This window comes from Littorina saxatilis, linkage group LG5, assembly GCF_037325665.1.
Source record: "Littorina saxatilis isolate snail1 linkage group LG5, US_GU_Lsax_2.0, whole genome shotgun sequence".
Taxonomy (NCBI): Eukaryota; Metazoa; Mollusca; class Gastropoda; order Littorinimorpha; family Littorinidae; genus Littorina; species Littorina saxatilis.
In genome coordinates this window covers 31924867-31944458 of record NC_090249.1, presented here as the reverse complement: position 1 = coordinate 31944458, position 19592 = coordinate 31924867, and the positions used below count along the sequence as shown (strand labels likewise).

Sequence of the window (19592 nt, the reverse complement as noted above, 5' to 3'; positions counted from 1 at the left end):
TACTGGCTCAACAAACGCCTTTCGTCTGGTGAGTTTTCTGTTTGTTTGGCTCTGAGGGGATGAGTTTTTGAGTCATCTGATGAAATTCTCAGTATAAGAAATGGCCAGCTGCATATTGAAAAAAAATTATGTTGATGTTTTTGAATGTTGCTGAAGCTAGAATTGCTTCATTGTAAAGCATTTCTTGGGTTTGATGGCCTCCAGTCATGACACAAGTCTGATTGATCCTCACCAGCTGAAATGCCTTCTTTCGTGAAAATTGTTCTCTTGGAAAAGGTCCAGAAACTGAAAACTGTGCGTTTTATTGCACAGGTTTTATTCTGTTGTTAGTGTGTGCAGTTTGTTGATACTGTGTGTTTTGATTTGCAGGAGATGCCACTGATCCAGCAAGTCAAGTCAGAAAAGCGCGATGGCACGACAACCAACAACCCATATGTTGCTTCCGCAGACGAACAGGAAGATGCAGACAAGAAAGGTAATTCTTCTCAGAAGTTAAAACTGTTTCAAATCAAAAACCTGTCTTCAAGGGGTGTATTTTCCCTCGATATGGGTGTATGCTGCCTGAATTGCGGGGTGAAAAGGTCTAACGTACAAATCCTCTTGTGCATAAAACATGAGTGATTGCAGAATATTTTACCATGGGTAGCCATGGAATAGAAAAAGAAGAAATTTGATATTGTTGAGTAATTCACCGCTGTTTAGGATATATGGTAGTTACACATAGCTGCGTCATGATGCTTTCAGGGAATCAACATTTTTAAAAAGTTGATATTCCCATTTGACCAAGATGCTGAGAGAAAAGTGAGGTATCTTTAGGCCCCCCCAACAAATAGGTCTGTTTACGGTAACATAGGCCAAAAAATAGGGTCGGTAGGTCGGGATGTTTTTTTTTTTTTTTTTCCCAAATGCAAAAAAAAAGTCTAGGGTCGCGCGAAAAAAATAGGGTCGGTCAGGTTACCGTAAACAGACTATTATTTTTTTTTGTGCCTTATATTAGTTTTTTCTTTTCAGAACCGGAAGAACGACGAAGTTTCTTATGAGAGGATGTTGAAGTTGAAGCGAGACATGGTGAAAGCCAGGTAAACTTGCACTTTTTCTATTGTGCTGTATGCTATTTGTACCACAATTCTGAGAGGAATTATATCATGTGAAAATAAAAGTTTTGATTAATTAGCCTGACCTTTGTCAATTATGGCATGCTGATAGTTGTACATTGTTGCGAGTGTTAGCTGTATTTTGATTATAAAATTATCGCGTAATAGATTATTTCTTTTCATCCTCTGGGATAAGTACACTTTATGTTGTCTTTGACTTTGAAAATAGTGGGAAAAGAAGTTACTATTTTGCAGTTGAACTTCAGACATTGTGAGCCCTATAAAGAAAGTGTGTTACTTGAATTGATATGCTGCTTGATTCTGTTTCAGCACTCTTACACAGTTTCTCAAGAGGCGAGAAAAGAGCAAAAAAGAAATTGTGCAGCTCACCATTGAAATCATGGAAAAACGGTGAGTGTTTCTGGTTACTGTTAAATGGTTAGACTCTGTTCTTCTATGGTTTCAGGAAATCATTTAGTCGTGTCTAAAACCGATCAAACCCTGAAACCACAACTACTGCCATGCACACAGATGCACATGCAAATAAAAACAACAACAAAACACTCATATACACATTGTTTTTCTTAGACGAAGAGGACAATAGGTCAGTTGGCCCTAGAACGACAATATGTACAGGTCGAAATGTGCTAGGTTAAAAAAAAGTTACGTCAGAAGAGATCCTGCATCAAACAGTGGACTGGCCAGGGATCAGAACAATATGTCAGATTAAAAAAAAGTTTGCATCAGTGACCTAAGGCTGAGGCCTGTGAACATTACTGCACGCACACAAAACAGCAGTGCACAGTCACGTTCAGTAGACATTTCTTGGGAGATTTGTGTTTGCAGGTCTCAAGCCAGGCATTGGTGATAATTCAGTGATGAGTTCAAGGTTCGAAGCAACAGTTTATTCTGAATTGCCATCAGATTTTTGGTATTTACTGTTTGCTTTTTTTACTTTCAGCTTCCAGATGGAGGACTTCAGTGGGGCCTTGCTTGAAGAGGCGGAGGCTGAGAGAGAAAAGATGCCGTCTTTCATCCCCCCATATATGTTCAACAGCAATGGTCAGGCAGTATCCGCTTACAATGGGGTATGTGGCTTTTTGTTAGACATGGTGGTTCTGTTGTTGTTTTTTAAGTAAGAATAATATTAGTGGATTCAGAAGCCTTTGGGAAAACGAGTCTGAAAAAAACAATGATCCGAAGCAAAGGAGAGTTATGATCTTCGCATAGTATCGGGCGCACAAAGAAATGTTCCTGCGTGTTTTGTACTTCATGTGTATTTCTGGGTAGAGTTGATGCGAAGGCAGTACAAAGATTTATGGGACTTGAACCGATCAAACAGATATTATGGAGAAGATCAAGATGATTATGGGTTGTTAGATTGTGAACATGAATTTATTAAGACATAAATGTACACCTTTCTTTTGATCAGACTGTTGTATCACAATTCTTGGCACAAACCGGCGCATAACATTTTACAGTACCTTGTGCAAACAGCAAGGCATAAAGTGAAACCGCCCTTTTTTGACTCACATGCGAAGCAAAAGTGAGTCTATGTACTCACCCGAGTCGTCCGTCCGGAAAACTTTAACGTTGGATATTTCTTGGACACTATTCAGTCTATCAGTACCAAATTTGGCAAGATGGTGTATGATGACAAGGCCCCAAAAAACATACATAGCATTTTGACCTTGCTTCAAGGTCAAGGTCGCAGGGGCCATAAATGTTGTCTAAAAAACAGCTATTTTTCACATTTTTCCCATTTTCTCTGAAGTTTTTGAGATTGAATACCTCACCTATATATGATATATAGGGCAAAGTAAGCCCCATCTTTTGATACCAGTTTGGTTTACCTTGCGTCAAGGTCACAGGATCCCGCAGTGGGGCACTGCGGTTATGAAATTAAAGGCCCCTCCTGTTTTGGAACCGCAGGAGCTTTCTAGTTTGCTGTTAGGTAGATTTTTGGTTCCTCTTTCCTGTCATGCTCTCTTTTTCTTCATGAATTCTTTTCTTTTTTCTGCCTTCTTGCTCATTCACCTGTATTTTTTCCAAAAATCTCTTCTCTTGCCGCTTGTCTCGCGATTCATGTATAGTTTAATCTGTTAGTGTTCTGATGTAAGTCCAGCAGTAGATAGGTTAAGCCTATTTTAACATACTGGAAACTGGTAATCTTCCAGTAGGTATTAATTTAGTTTTACTAAAGCCTGCTGGGACACAAGTAATGGGTTAGTGCATTTGTAAACAGGAATCGCTTGACAAGTGGCCCCCTTCATCCCCCCGTTCCTCGTCCTGATATGGCTCTGCGTAGTCGGCTGGACGTTAAGCAACAAATAAACAAACAAACAAGGTCACAGGAGCTCTTCAAAGTTGGATTGTATACATATTTTGAAGTGACCTTGACCCTGAACTATGGAAGATAACTGTTTCAAACTTAAAAATTATGTGGGGCACATGTTATGCTTTCATCATGAGACACATTTGGTCACATATGATCAAGGTCAAGGTCACTTTGACCCTTATGAAATGTGACCAAAATAAGGTAGTGAACCACTAAAAGTGACCATATCTCATGGTAGAAAGAGCCAATAAGCACCATTGTACTTCCTATGTCTTGAATTAACAGCTTTGTGTTGCATGACCTTGGATGACCTTGACCTTGGGTCAAGGTCACATGTATTTTGGTAGGAAAAATGTGTAAAGCCGTTCTTAGTGTATGATGTCATTGCTAGGTTTAGTTATTTGACCTTGACCCTGAAGGTCAAAGTCATGTCAAGGTCAAGCATGTGAGTCGTATGGGCTTTGCCCTTCTTGTTTACTTTTGGGAGGAACGGCATGCTTCTGTGTAGAACTGTTGAATTTTCTTTTGTAGTTTTCGCTTTCGTATAACTGATATTTTGGTTCAGTTTTGTACCAACCTTTTTCCACAGGATGAGGTGGCCCCAGTGCGGAAGAAGCGTCAGTACAAACGTCGGCAGAAACAGTCACAACAGTCCAACCACCCCCACGCCACTGCCGCTGCCATCGCTACTGCTGCCTCCTTCGGTGACGTTGACATCTTGCACCACGACTTGGACAGCTCCGAGGAGGATATTATGTCACCTGTAAGTATCTCACATGATTGGAAGGATTATTGCAGGGATGAGAATTCCCATATGTATTTTAAGAACGTTTTGCAAATAAATGTGGATTAGTGCATATAGTGGCTCCGGATATTATCAGAAATCTTTTTTTTCAACTTTCATCCCTGTCATTTGAATCTCTTGGCAACCAGTGAGGTACCGTATTTGACGGACTACAAGCCGCGACTTTTTTTTTTTTAAATCGCATTGCTGCTTATAAAAAGATGCGGCTAAAACGTTACCTAAACTTGAAATCATTCACCTAATGGAAGTCGCCGCGGATTTTCATTTCGCTTGATTAGCGATTACCGGTACTTTATTAGCTCTCTTCTCAAGACTCGGCTCTCCCCTCCTTCCCCCGTCGCGATATAACCTTGAATGGTTGAAAACGACGTTAAACACCAAAGAAAGAAAGACAAGACTCGGCGCTTTTCTCTTTCTTTCGCGAATCTTCGTTTGTCAACAAGTCGTCGTGACAAGATAGCGTACAGAGAAACACCGGATGTATCAGGATCTCGCGCGCGCGAGATTTCTTTTTTGACTCACATGCGAAGCAAAAGTGAGTCTATGTACTCACCCGAGTCGTCCGTCCGTCCGTCCGGAAAACTTTAACGTTGGATATTTCTTGGACACTATTCAGTCTATCAGTACCAAATTTGGCAAGATGGTGTATGATGACAAGGCCCCAAAAAACATACATAGCATCTTGACCTTGCTTCAAGGTCAAGGTCGCAGGGGCCATAAATGTTGCCTAAAAAACAGCTATTTTTCACATTTTTTCCATTTTCTCTGAAGTTTTTGAGATTCAATACCTCACCTATATATGATATATAGGGCAAAGTAAGCCCCATCTTTTGATACCAGTTTGGTTTACCTTGCTTCAAGGTCAAGGTCACAGGAGCTCTTCAAAGTTGGATTGTATACATATTTTGAAGTGACCTTGACCCTGAACTATGGAAGATAACTGTTTCAAACTTAAAAATTATGTGGGGCACATGTTATGCTTTCATCATGAGACACATTTGGTCACATATGATCAAGGTCAAGGTCACTTGACCCTTATGAAATGTGACCAAAATAAGGTAGTGAACCACTAAAAGTGACCATATCTCATGGTAGAAAGAGCCAATAAGCACCATTGTACTTCCTATGTCTTGAATTAACAGCTTTGTGTTGCATGACCTTGGATGACCTTGACCTTGGTCAAGGTCACATGTATTTTGGTAGGAAAAATGTGTAAAGCATGTGAGTCGTATGGGCTTTGCCCTTCTTGTTTGTGTCTCGCGATAGTTTGAGGAGCGAGAGCCGCCATGTTGTGTTTTCGTCTACTCGAAATGTGCGCAAAAGTCGTAAATCATCCCAAAAAAGCTTATTCCGGGCAGGACTACATGTGTGTGTTGGTTACAAATTGTGTGTGTGATATTTTTCTTCAAACTTTTTCACTTTTCTTCTTTGTTTCACTTGTTTATTCTCGGAGCCGATTTCGCCAAATACCGTACTTTCGTTTGCCTGGTTGTTTTGATTGATTGACACGATCTGATTATATTTTTTTCGACGGCGGCTAATATAGTGACGTGGCCTATACGTGGCTCGTCCCAATTTTTTTTTTTAAGTCCGGGGTGCGGCTTATAAAACGGTGCGTCTTGTAATCCGTCAAATACGGTACTTCTTGTTCAGCTTCATCTTGCCATTTGATTGTATACCGTATTAGCTGCAATGACAAGGCACTTTTAGGGCCGACATTGTAGGCGGCCTATGATGACGGCTACATTTTTGTCAGCATAATTAAGGAAATTATTACACTAGGCAAGCTAAATTGGTAGGTGTCTGTTCATTAAAAAGGCAGGTACATCGCAGGTACGATTGATTGGTTCTAATGGCCAAAAAAGAGGGCAAAGTAATGGGTTCCATACCAAATATTGAGTTGGCAAGTAAACATGGAACACTGTCCACCATACAGGGATTGGCTTGGGCGTCGGTCATCGGTCTTTTGCCATGTTAAATTCGGAAAAGACCGACACACATGGGTCTCAATCCGTCAACTGACCGATAGACATGCAGCAGAGTCAGTCAGCTCGTCTTATTTTTGTCTGCCGTCTTGTTCTTTCTTTTTTTCCCCCTTCCTTACTTAATTGAAATAAATAAGGTAACTGTGTCCTCAGACCTTTTATTCCTCTTCATGTAAGACCATTGGAAAATAAACAAGAAAATGAAGAAATGAATTGAACTTTCCTCTCATTTGTACATAGTAAACAAACTTTCAGAAGTTTCTCCTCACTGCCGTAATGCACAATCGCGGCTGTCCCGTGGTGGAAGGAAAGTTTTTTTTCTTGACTGTTTGGTTTGCAAAATGACTGATTGATTTGTGGCTGAGTCAGTCAATGGACCTCTTGTGGACAAAACCCAAGCCAATCCCTGTCATATGCAATGCCCCGAATGGCCTTGTCGGGAGTGTGTAAAACTTGGTTCTTTCTAATACATGTACACCTTGCAGTTTGTTGAATTCCCTCTCCTGTTTTGCAGGCAATGTCGCCATCTGACCATGAGGATGAAAACGATCCTGACGGTGCCTACGCATTCAAGAGACGAAAGTCTTGCAACTACTTCCCAGTGAGTGTTTGGAACTGATACTAATACCTTGTCAAACAGCAGTAGAATACTGTCGTTATTCTGAGGAGGAGATGATTATAGCCATGATATAGAAAGACAAGCAGATGTAGAGGTTTAAAGATTCTTGAAATATGTTTAGGTAAGCATGCCAGATTATGGTGGGGTTGTGGAGAGTTTTCTTTGTGTGTGTGTGTGTGTGTGTGCAATGAGGAATGGAAGTACCTACCCCTGAAGTGTTGTGCATGAAGGGAGAAATATTATTGCTTATCAGGCAGTGTTTACTTCCCTTACACTGTAAACTAATCACCACTGAATATGTCTGTAATGTCATAATTGTTTGGGTGACTGGTCGGAATGTGCTTTCTTGGGGCATTCAAAAAGGAGGGAATGTGAGACAGACTGAAATCTATGATCATAGAATGTTGTTTGATTACTCAACTTCATTAATTTTAGCTTACATGATAATCATATGTACAGCAAGATGCTTATCAGCTCTATTGTTACTTTCAGCCATTATGTGATCGCCTTGGCAACTGGCCGTGGTGTGATCCGGAAGAAGGTGGAAAGGGAGACAAGCGCCACTGCTTCTCACTCACCACCCTTCCAGGTGGTCGCTGTGTCGGTTTCGCTCGTCGCCGAGTCGGCAGAGGTGGAAGGTAAAGAGCTTTTTGCTAAGAAGACTATATAGATTGTGAAGATTGTATTCTGTTTTGAAAACTTGTATGGTTCCGCCAGTTGCTGAAGTTTTTAAATTTCCAGATTGCATGATTTTGCTCTTCTTTTGTCAAGAGTGGGGTTTTTTTTTTGGGGGGTGGGGTGGGGGGTCATGCTTTTAGGCTTTTTCGTTTTTTTACAATTTCATACTCTTGTGTCATAGAGAGCTTTGCGATAATTTTAGCAAGTTCAATTTTCAAACGCCCAAACAACATTTATATCAAAATTTGTGATGACTTTAGTTTTTGATTTTATAAGAAGTCATGAGCGTGGGGTAGCCTCTTTTGGGTTTAGAGTGAGTAGTCAGTGATGTTGAAGTCAATTTTGCATTGATTATAGTGAAGGAATTTTTCTTTTGCAGAGTAATACTGGACCGAGGAGTTTCACCTTGGGACGATGCTCTCGAAAAGCTGGATCTGGCTTCTGGCCAGTCCTACTCTGGTCGACTCGGAGAATACATTACATATATTCGTGAAAAGAAAATGTGAGTGGGTTGGGCATTTCTCTGTTTTATGATTGATGAGATCGTTTGTGATGAAGAGCTTCTGTCTGTGACATTGAGAAATGTACGCTTGACTATGAAAAAGAATATGAAATTGGTAGAATGAGATGTTCAAAGGGGTGGATGACTGCACAGTTCTATTGCTATAACAACTTGTGTTTTTTTAGGGGAAACTTGCAGAAATAAGGTATTCTGAGTCAGAAGTAATGTGGTTAGCGTTCTTATCTAAGACTAAGGTTAAGGAAGAGTATATGGACCTCAATATCGACATGTGAATTTCAGGCGATGTTCGGAAGTAACTTTCTGGTTTGTATGGGTTGTGAAAGAGTTGTTCCTCTTGAAAACTGAGGCTTTCCCATGTGACATTATAATTCATACTGTTAAATTTGTTGACATTATCACTGACAGCTGTGTGGGTTTTTTTTGTTGTTTTTTGCGTATCTAAGATGATTTTTGTTTTGCCATGATCTTTGCACGGATTTTCATCTCTCTCTCTCTCTCTTTCTGGCCTTGGAATGCAGTCCATACTACAGACCTCAGACCCCTCCCCCGGAAGAAGACACCTCCTTGCGGGACAACGGCCGCTCCCTGCCACGCTCGCTCTTCAACTCCAAATCCTCCTCCTCTCCGTCCAGCCAGGAGTTCAACCTGGAACTCTTCAACTGCCACCGAGAACAGCTGCTGGAGATGCATCGAGAGCAGGAAGCTCGCCTTCTCAACCAGGAGGTCTTCACCGTCACCCCTAGCAACCAGCTGGGCAGCCCCGACCTTCAAAGGTCGTTCTCCTCGCAGCCTACCTCCCGCTTCACCCTGGACTCAGCCAGTGCTCAGTTTGCCGTCAGTGCTGTGATAGACTCGTCCCAGTTGGAAACGAACGGTGTGCTGAAAGGAAGCGAAGGAGTCAACGGTGTTGGCAGTATCGGTGGGGGTGGTAGTGTCCCTGCTGCAGGCTGTGTCAACGCTGGTGGGGATGCAGGCCAGCCTGCCAGCATTGTCGTGGTTTCTGACGCTGCTGTGACGATACCATCAACCTCTTTGGTTTCTTCTCTATCTTCAGTCACCTCGTCAGTAGCTCTGGCACCGGTCACTTTCTCACCTCAGCCCTCCATCATGGCTACCAAGACTGCTGGCACGGCCTCTGCCCCTTCCGCCGTGCAATCCCATCACACCCCTCTGTCGTCATTGACGTTGCCCCTGTCCACTGCTTCTCTGCTTTCATTGTCAGCGCATTCAGTCAGTTTAGCCACGCAGAATCCCCACGTCACATCCAACGGCCCTGTTGCTGTGTCCTCTGTTTCTGCCATCTCTGGTGTTATGCATGGTGGGTATTACTTTTGGTTCTTGTCAGTTCACAGTTTTCATCACAGAAAAACCTTAACATTGTCTTTTGGTGTTTTATTTGGTGTTAACATTTTAACTACTTTTTGCCAGCTTTTTACTTGCACGCTTGATTAAGACTGTCAGTTCTTGCAGGCTGATTTCTGATAAATTTGTACATTTATGACTAACTGCTGCAGCTATTGTAAGAAAACAAAGATGTATACATGTTCATTAGAATTTACCTGTTATATCAGGTTTAAAAAAAAACGTAACCATTTCTGTTTGTTTTGCAGGTAAAACACCAGGGTTAGCTCCGGCAGGATCCATTCTACATCTCCATCTCCCCATCACAACAGCCACAGTTCCCCGAGCTGTGGTGGCTGCCCCCTCTGTAACCCCCTCAGCCACTCCCACCATCCCCGCCCCTGTCCCCACCCCCATCCCCGTGTGTGCAAGCTCCGCCCCTGGGCCGGGAAAGATCAACAGTAAACAGGTGCCTGCAGGGGTGGGGGCATCGGGAATGTGCAATCTGGCGACATCTTCGCCTATGAATATTCTCAAGTGAGTTCTTTGTGTTTTCTTTAGTTTGGATTCTGTTCCGAGCTGGCTTACCAATAGACCCTATCGGTATTCCAAGCTCTCGTAATCTCTCGCAAACTTCAGAGCATAGCAAAGCATGCGGTACAGCGATCTCGTGCGAGCTGCACAAGCCAAGGTTCGAAGTTCTCGCGATGTTCAAAGCATAACAAAGAGCGAGTCTCGCGAGAGCTGCTCAGATACCGAAAAGGTCTATTAAAGAAAGGATGACAGAAGAAAGAATGAGTATTTGATTTAAGAAATGAAGAAGAACAAATGATGAAACAAAGTCAAACTGTTTGAAAAGAGTAGCACTTGGCAGGGTTTTGCAGAAATGCTTTGCGCTCTCTCATTTTGCTTCTTCTCTGGACTTTGCTTTTCATTAAAAACATAGTAGTAAAAAAAAATGTAAATGGTATTTGATCCAGGAAGAGTGAAAGTAGAAGGGAAATGAGTAAATATAAAGCTTGTGTAGAAATGGCTTTATTTTTTTAAGGCTTGATAGGAAAGGAAATTCTGAGCTGTTTAATTTTTCTGTGGGTTTACCCCTGCATGATATAGTCCGTTGAACTTAGTCGGCCTAACAGTACTATAAGTCTTGTCTTCAGAGGAAGATATGGTTTTTTTTTTTTTTTTATTTTTTTTTATTTTTTTTAAATTTGCCAAGCACATCATTGTGGGGCTTTTAATCAAAAAAATATTCAAGCATCCGTCTACAACGTATCCTCATTCATCCTTCAACATTTACACAATACTGAAATATCTCAATGCTAATTCATATCCTAACATCACATTCAAATCAATAGGTCTACCATATCTATACTTACTGATACACATTTTTGAAATGAGCAAAATATGATTAATAATTTTGTTTATGGGGGTTTGCACTTCTGGAGAGTATCCAAACAATACATCTTTTTCTGTTAATATAATATTTTCTCCCGTATTAACAAATATACATCTTCTAACATTTTCCCAAAACAATTTCATTTTACTACATTTCCAAAAGAAGTGTTCAATATAATCAATTTCATTACAAAGACTACATAAACTATTTTCTTTTAACTTCATTTTATGCAATAAAATATTTGTGGGATAAATATTATGTAAAATTTTCCATTGGAGTAACTTTAATCTTTCTTCGCTTGTACATGCACTTGCCAGGACCCAATACTTGTCGTCAATGCAAATGTTATATTTGTGGGACCAAAATTTTACAGCGCAGGGTTCACTGGCTTTGGATTGCGTTAATATCGCACGAAATTTCTTCGGGGAAGGGTTATTTAGCATGCCCTGAAAACAGGTCGCAGGATGCTCGTCACCCGCGTCTGTGTTGTCCCGCAGTGCTCGCGCGCAGAGGGCCGTGTGCAAAGCGTTGTACTCAAACAGCCTTGTGGCGCTATATCCGACAATGGCACAAATATGTTGAAATGACACAATATTTTCGTCTATCCATACATCACGTACACAATTCACACCGGCTTCAATCCATTTATCAAAACACAACACATTCTTTCTAAAAATAATATCTGCATTATTCCACAAACATTGATCAAGAATACTTTCTTTTTGAACAGGAAATAAATATCTGTTCTCAATCCATATTTTTAAAACTTGTTGCCAAAATTTTGATTTAACTCTGGTCAGACCAATAAACTGTTTTGTTTTGGCAGTTGATTTAAAGCAGCACAGCTGGCTTCCGAGAACCTCATAATAATGTCTTGGGATCAATTGCCAATTTGCAAAATCGGTTTGTTGTAACCTGGCTGCCCAACATAACAAAAAGGATGTCTGCATATCATGCATATTTATCATGTTAATACCGCCTATTTCTATGTTACTACATACAACTGTTCGTTTCACCTTTTCAAAAGCTTTACTATTTGAGTACTTCCGTTTCCACAAAAATTTAAAAAGGATAGTATTTAATCTATCAAGCACTTTTGTCGGTGCAGAGAGTGCCTGCAAAACATATACAAACTGGGATATCAAAAAAGTTTTAATGATACACAATTTACCACTAATGCTTAAATTTCGTTTTGACCACATTCCAACAATTCTTTCAATTCTATCAAACCGTACTGACCAATTCTCTTCAATGTCAGAAGCAGCGATATCGTTTCTAAATATTATACCCAAAATTTTTAACTGTTTTTTCCATCTTATATTACAGTATTGCTCAAGACTGTTCTTCATGGATCCTAGCCACATTGCCTCTGTTTTATTTTCATTCAGATGTAAATTTGAAATACATGAAAACTGTTTTACTATTAACAGTACTTGTTGGAGATCGTGTTTATCTTTAAGGAACATTGTTACGTCGTCTGCATACATTGCCAATTTTAAAATATATTCCAAATTGGTTTTTAAATGAAATGACGGGAATTTTAATCCTTTTATATTCGGGTCACTGCGTATCTTAATGGCTAAAAGTTCAAGGCCAAGGACAAAGGCCATCGGTGAAAAATTACATCCCTGACGAATTCCGGTTAATACATCGAATTCCTCAGAGATCCATCCCATGTAATTGATGCAACTTGTGGTATTATTCGTTAACATTTTTACGGAATTCAAAAAGTTATCACCGAAACCAAATTTTTTAAATGCCCAATACATATAATCTTTAGAAATTGAGTCAAAAGCACGTGAAAAGTCAAGGGCAAGTAAAATGCCTGGTTCGTTTTTCTGATTCATAAGATCTGTTACGTCATCAATCAATCGAATAACATCGCTTGATTTTCTCCCTTTAATAAAACCGACTTGATCTTCTGAGATAATATCAGTAATGACAGATGCGAGGCGAATTGCTAAACACTTTGCAATTATTTTGTAGTCAGTATTTGTTAGCGAAATTGGTCTCCAATTGATTAGGCTGTCCCGTGGTAAATCTTTTCCTTTGTGGAGTAAGGAAATAACTGCTCTTTTTTGTGTAGTCGACATCTCACCGACTTGAAAGGATGTTTGTAGAGAATTGAAAACCATCGTCTTTAGGCTCGGCCAAAAAAACTTCACGAAACTAGCTGTAAGCCCGTCCAAACCTGGTGATGATCCGTTCCTTAATAACTGTAATGCTCTGCCAATTTCTTCAATAGTAAATTCACGGTCCATGTCAACTTTCTGTTCTTGTGTTAACTGTGGAATATTTAATCCATCAACTTCACGTTCAGCTTTATTTTCGTCAAAATCAATATTTTTTCCAAATACATCGTGGTAAAATTTTGTTTGTTCTTTCATTATTTCTTCTTGTGATGTAATCATATTCCCGGAATCATCCATTAATTTGTCCATTATCTTAACGTTTGCTCTTACCTTTTCGAGATTCAAGAAGTAGCGAGTGTTTTTCTCACCCTGTTCAATAAATCTTTCTCGAGATCTTACTTGTGCACTCTTTGCTTCTTGAATATTGAATATTTCAAGTTTGCGCTTTAAATTTTCTCTTTGTGTTAACAGATCCTGATTTTTTGTATCAACTGACAATTTCTTGTCTGTTTCGTTAAGTTGATTTTGCAACATAGATTTATTATCAATGTTTTGCTTATGTTTATTTTTACTAAATCGTATGCAGAATTCCCTTATCTGAATTTTACAGAAATCCCATTTGTCGTGGGGGTTGTCCTCGGAATGATCATTTATATATTGTTCCAAAAACACATTCATTTGGTCAACAAACTCAGAATCACGCAAAAGGCTGTCATTAAATTTCCAATACGAAGGACCTCTTACTATATGTGTTAAATTATAATACATAACTACCATTCTGTGGTCGGTTTGTGCAACTGATTGTATTTTACAATTATTAGAACGGTTCAATACGGCATCACATGCTAAAATATAATCGAGTCTCCTCGCAATAAAAGGTGTCTTGCGAGACCACGTAAACTCTTTATCTTCTGCATGAAACAAACGCCATACATCATTCAAACCTTGTTCATTCAATAAACTCTTAAAATTGTTTACGTCTATTTCACAATGTTTTCCTCCACTTATAATGTCCAAATTATTGTCCAGCACACAATTAAAATCTCCGCAAACTATTTTTCTAACATCGTTTTTTCCATTCATATAATTCATGAGAAACTTATAAAATGTTCTTCTTTCATTAACAGTTGTCGGACTGTAAACATTGATAATATACAGAATTTCATCATCCAAGTGAACCTTAAGTTCCTGTACTCTTTTAGATTTCTCAACACACGTAACATCATACGGAAAATTCTTTCGGACCAAAATCATTTGGCCCAGGCTGTGGTTCGTTGCAGATGAATAAAATAATTTCCCTCCCCATTCTCTTTCCCATTGATCAACATCTGCCTCTGTAACATACGTCTCTTGTAAACAGACGATATCAATTTGTTGTTTTCTTAAATTATAAAAAAAAGTTTTTCGCTTTGTTTTGTTTCGTAAACCATGAATGTTTACAGAAGAAATAGATAAGGCCGCCATGGCAAACACGAGCTAGCATTGCAAGTAAATTCGTCGTCTGTCAGTCGTAAAGTCCGTGGGGCATCGCAGGGTCAGAGGAAGATATGTTGTCTAACTTGCTCTACCTGAATCTGGACTGATTTTTGTAAGCGTCCAAGCTTGATAAGGCTGTGAATTTGCTGTTCATTCTGTTACAGGACAAGCCACGAGGAAGGGAATAGCTCCGTACACATATTCAACGCAGATACACCAATGCCAATGGACGTTTCCTGACAGTCTGTTGGTGATCGTCGTGGAAACATCACACTGTCACTCTCATACAGCCAGATTCCTGGCAGAGACCGCTAGTCAAATCTGGCGGAAGCAAAAAGACATGAGGTCAGCTCCGGTTGGTGAACGCCGCTTGGTAACTGGCTATGATAAACATTTTTGGGACGCAAGGGAGAAGAGAGAGAGTCGTGAGCTACGATTCCATACCATCAAAATTTCTCCGCCCCCAAAAGGCATCCTGGTAGTGGATGCGCTGCATGTATGTTGCGTTGCTGCTGGAAAAGCTGAAAGGTTTAAGATTGTAGAAAACTTGTTCTTTGCTATCTGTCACATTTTGTGGGAGATCAGACTGGTTGGGTTGAAGGACAGGTATAGACAGTAATGTATGCAGTTGAGAGAAATGCTTGAGAAGTTTGGTATTCTTATTATTTAGGTTGGTGGCGTCATCTTTACCTTATGCTTTGGTTTGTGTTGACAGTCATTTGGTTCTCTATGGGTAGTTCGACCTGAGTAAATGCAGGCAGTAGTTGGGTAATCAAAACAAAAAAAGCTGGTACCTAATATAAAAAAAAGATAAAAAATTACATATAAAATAAAAGAAGAAAAAAGGAAAAAAATAAAGCCTTTGTACCACTCAGTAGGTTGTCAAATCTGGTATAAGATCATTTGACAAAATTCAAGTGTAATGTTTCTGAGTTTCTCTGTTGATGTCCAGCAGTTTGGTTACTTCCCTTGAACAGGAAATTGAAATGATTAATATGAGCTGAATTTCAAGCCAGGCTGCCTCAACATGTCTAGTTCAGTTGCACAAAGAAAAACCTGCCAGATTTTGAGACGTAACTTGATGCATTCTCCATGAGTTTAAAACGCAGTGCTTGAAAAGTTTTGTAAAGTAACAAGAGAGAGAAATATGATCCTTATTATTGATTGACACGATTCAGCAAACCTGCGTTTGGAAAAAAATTCTCACATGGAGTAGTAGTGCTAAATAGTCTGTCTGGAGATGTACGTGCACTTGGAGCAAATACAGGTTATGGGTGTAACTGCAAGGAATGTGCTCTGCATATGAAAACGCCAGATGCAGATTAATTAAGAGGAAAAAACTGCAGTACCAATGAACGAGGTGCTTTTTTTTTTTTTTTCATTTTTTTTTTTTTCATTCAAAGGTCACATATCTTGAGTGAAGGTGTGGCTGTACCGTCTTTGCAAGAAAGATGTGGAACAACAGTTTTATAGATTCAAAATGTCTGCATGCTTATTTATAAGTAGTTCCTGTGTTGTAATCTATATCTATGGAAGAACTGAACAAAGGAACTGAAGGGAAGATTGCTTTCTGCTTAGTTTTGTGAATCCTGCTTCAAAATCAGAGACAAAACCTGACTTAGGGCATGGAAATCATCACAATTACGTTTGTGAGATATTGCAGCTAAATGCATGAGTTCTTCTAATGTGAAGACAGAAATTACCAATACACGAGTTTGGAATTTTCAATGTTTTGTTTACCAGAAGCAACGATTTTTTTCCCCTCACTATTTTGAACCACCTTCATTTTTAAGGTTTATTGCTCCCTTTGTAATGGAAGCAGGGGGCCTCGGGGGGAAAAAAACTTAAGAAGTGAAACCACCGGAACGTGTTCAATTAATGGCAGCCTTGAAAATGTATTCCACCTTATTGTTTCACTCCTTTTCTTCCCTTTTATGTGTGTGTTTTTTGTGTGTTTTTTAAGTTACCTCATGAGAGACTTGAAACAAGTGTTAAAAAAAGAAAACTGTTAAGTGAGTGTGTGCAATACATGTGATTATGTCGGTGAATTCTTGCTGTAAACTCTTTTCCTTCTTCTTTCGGTCTTTTTATGTAGTATTGATACTGAGTGCAAAATCTCTAATAGTATTCATAACTGAGAAATGTTCACAATTTTTGTTGGAACGAAAATATTCAGAGAGGCACGCAAACATGACTTGGGAATATCTGTTGAAAAACGAGTAATTATGTGCACTTTTTGTGTTTGTGTGTGTGTGTAAACTAAAGTGTTTGCTGAATTCAAAGCAATTATGAATTTGTGACATCTGGAAAGAGAATGGTAGTGCTTTTTATTTTTTTTAAATCCTAAACATAATAGTGGGTAGAAGGTGTGTCTTTAGTGCCAGTGCATTGTGACTGCAAATACCGCTGTGGATGTTTCGTGATCTTTTTGTTTAGACTTGCTGAAGGAACCAAATGAATAATCTTGTACATCGCTTTCTGCAAACTCTGTAAAAATTTGCTTTGTACAGTATAGAGTATGTTCATGTGCGTTGTACATGTATTACTTTAGAACAATGATTCAAGTTTTCTTCATTACGATGAAATTGAAATGAAAAGCTGTACGCGCAGCAGGACCCCCCCTCCCTTTTTCTTCTTTTTTTGTGTGAAAAAATGTATGGACAAAGTATCCTGAGCTGTTAAGATTTTATAAGCCTATCTAGAGGTAAAAAAATTTAAAAACATAAAAAAAGAGAAATGTTGGACAAGTGCTCGAGTAAAGTGATGTGGGTAACATAGGCCCAAAAAATAGGGTCGGTAGGTCGGGATTTTTTTTTTTTTTTTTTTTTTCTCCTCCCAAAAACCATTATTTTTAAGTTATTTTGCCTAAAAACAGACTCCCCCCCCCCCCCCCCAATGCCCAAAATGAGTCTAGGGTCGCGCGGAGAAAAAAAATAGGGTGGGTCGGGATACCGTAAACAGACTTTTTTTTGTTTTTGTTTTTTGCCTAATGATCAGTGAAACGGTTGTACCATTGTATACATGTTCCCACTTTGCATTTCTTCCTACTTTTTATGTCCAGATTATTTTTACGTTGGTCTCAGCTGGGCTTCCCAAACTGCATCCCTGCGTATTATACGCACTAGACGCCACACAAAATGTACCACAACTCTTGGAGGTGTTCCCGCACTGCACTAAACTCAAATAGAGCGGGTCCCGGAACGTACTTAATTGGAGTTATAAATTATGCATACTGTCAGTGGAGATTTTCAGACTTGAATAGTCTGCTAGTTTTCATACAGAATGGATTATGGTTGGATTTCTAAGACGAGAACGTTTTCTGCTTCATCTATACCAACGCAAATGTACGGAATAAATTTAACCCTAATGACAAATGATGCTTTTTTGTGAAGGTCTCACAGGCCTTCCTAGAATCTGTCTGGTCTTGGGACCCTAAAGTTCTTCTGAGGACCCCTTAAATATTGGGGGTCCCAGGACCCTTTAGTTAGAGTGTCTGTGGGGAGTTCCTGCATAAATGTGAGCATAAGAAAAACTCTTCCGACATCCTTGATGCATGTGGATGAAGATGCGGATGTGGATGAAATGTGGATGAAGTGCCAAAACTTCAACAGAGAAATGTAGTACTTCTAGCTCTGTGAGCTCCACTCCTCTGTATGATGACGGTCGTAGTGCATGTTCAAGTCCAAATGTGTAAATTGCATGAAAGACCCAAGAAACAAAGTCAGCTGTGAACTTCCGTATGATCACTATAGCAGTATGTGTGTTCGTGTCCAAATGTGGCATGACATGCCTAGCCCCTGGAGCAATTTTTTTATTAGTGCTTTTGTGAACAAGAAACAATTAAGAAGTGGCTCTATCTCATCTCTCCCCTTTCCCCGTCGCGATATAACCTTCGTGGTTGAAAACGACGTTAAACACCAAATAAAGAAAGAAAGATGACATGCCTAAAAGACCCAAGAAAAAAAGTCGTAGCATCGTCAGTCCACCGCTCATGGCAAAGGCACTGAAATTGACAAGAAGAGCGGGGTAGTTGTTGCGCTGAGAAGGATAGCACGCTTTTCTGTACCTCTCTTCGTTTTAACTTTCTGAGCGTGTTTTTAATCCAAACATATCATATCTATATGTTTTTGGAATCAGGAACCGACAAGGAATAAGATGAAAGTGTTTTTAAATTGATTTCGAAAATTTAATTTTGATCATAATTTTTGTAATTTTAATTTTCAGAGCTTGTTTTTAATCCAAATATAACATATTTATATGTTTTTTTAATCAGAAAATGATGAAGAATCAGATGAACGTAAATTTGAATCGTTTTATAAAAAAAAAATAGGCCTATTTTTTTTTACAATTTTCAGATTTTTAATGACCAAAGTCATCAATTAATTTTTAAGCCACAAAGCTGAAATGCAATACCGAAGTCCGGGCTGTAAAAGTTGTTTCAATTTGTTTCCATTTAAAACGTCCGCTACTGGCACCTCAGTCGGACCATACATAACACTCTAAGAAGTAACCAAAGTGTTTTCTTTTAAAGTAATTTGTAACTCTCCGCTCCGCACGCCAACCAAAACAATTCCTGGGAGACGCCTACATCGTTCGGAAAAAAAACCCACAAAAAACTGTTCCGAGCCAGGACTGAACTAGAAAGGGTTTCCATGACCACGGACGTAGCTTTGTGCCGAGGCTGATCACGTGGTCAGGTTGACCAATGGCAACGCGACCCTTTTACGGCCTCTCTATTGTCCAATGTGTGTACTCTATGACCCCTTGAAAACTTCAGCGATTGGTGTGAAGTGTACTCTTTAGAGAGGATGAGTTCAGCGGTTAATTGCTTTTAACATACTTACCTGAACAGGTTATAGGCCATTATCTCGAGATGCCTTGCTTTCGGCAACAGTTCTTTGAATCCCTCCCTCCCTCTCTCCATCTTCTCTCTACCAGTCTGTTTCTCTCTTTGTTTCTCTCTCTTTTTCACACTTTTCAACCATTAACTATTCATATTCATTTGCATAATGTAGAGCAGTCCCTAATTGGGCGACAGTTGGCTGTTAAAAGGAAAACACATAAAACAAACCAAAAAAGAACACTTTTGTAAGCTTACTACATTACTTTTGAAAAAAAACCATCATTGGGTTCATTTCGCGTCATTTTGCTTTCGTCAACAGGAAAGTTTTTGTAATGCCTCTCTCCACCTCCCCATATGCT

General features: G+C 39.5%; 1 protein-coding gene across 1 annotated transcript; it reads left to right on the top strand.

Annotated features, from left to right (window-relative positions):
- Window positions 1–1015: 1015 nt before the first annotated feature.
- On the top strand, window positions 1016–18357 carry LOC138966873 (enhancer of polycomb homolog 1-like). Its single transcript, XM_070339248.1, has 10 exons — window positions 1016–1079; window positions 1425–1505; window positions 2056–2182; window positions 4022–4195; window positions 6737–6823; window positions 7334–7479; window positions 7899–8021; window positions 8561–9360; window positions 9653–9920; window positions 14555–18357. Exons 1-10 carry the CDS (start codon window positions 1045–1047, stop codon window positions 14628–14630), a joined length of 1917 nt encoding a protein of 638 aa, XP_070195349.1. The 5' UTR covers window positions 1016–1044; the 3' UTR covers window positions 14631–18357.
- The last annotated feature ends 1235 nt before the right edge of the window (window positions 18358–19592 follow it).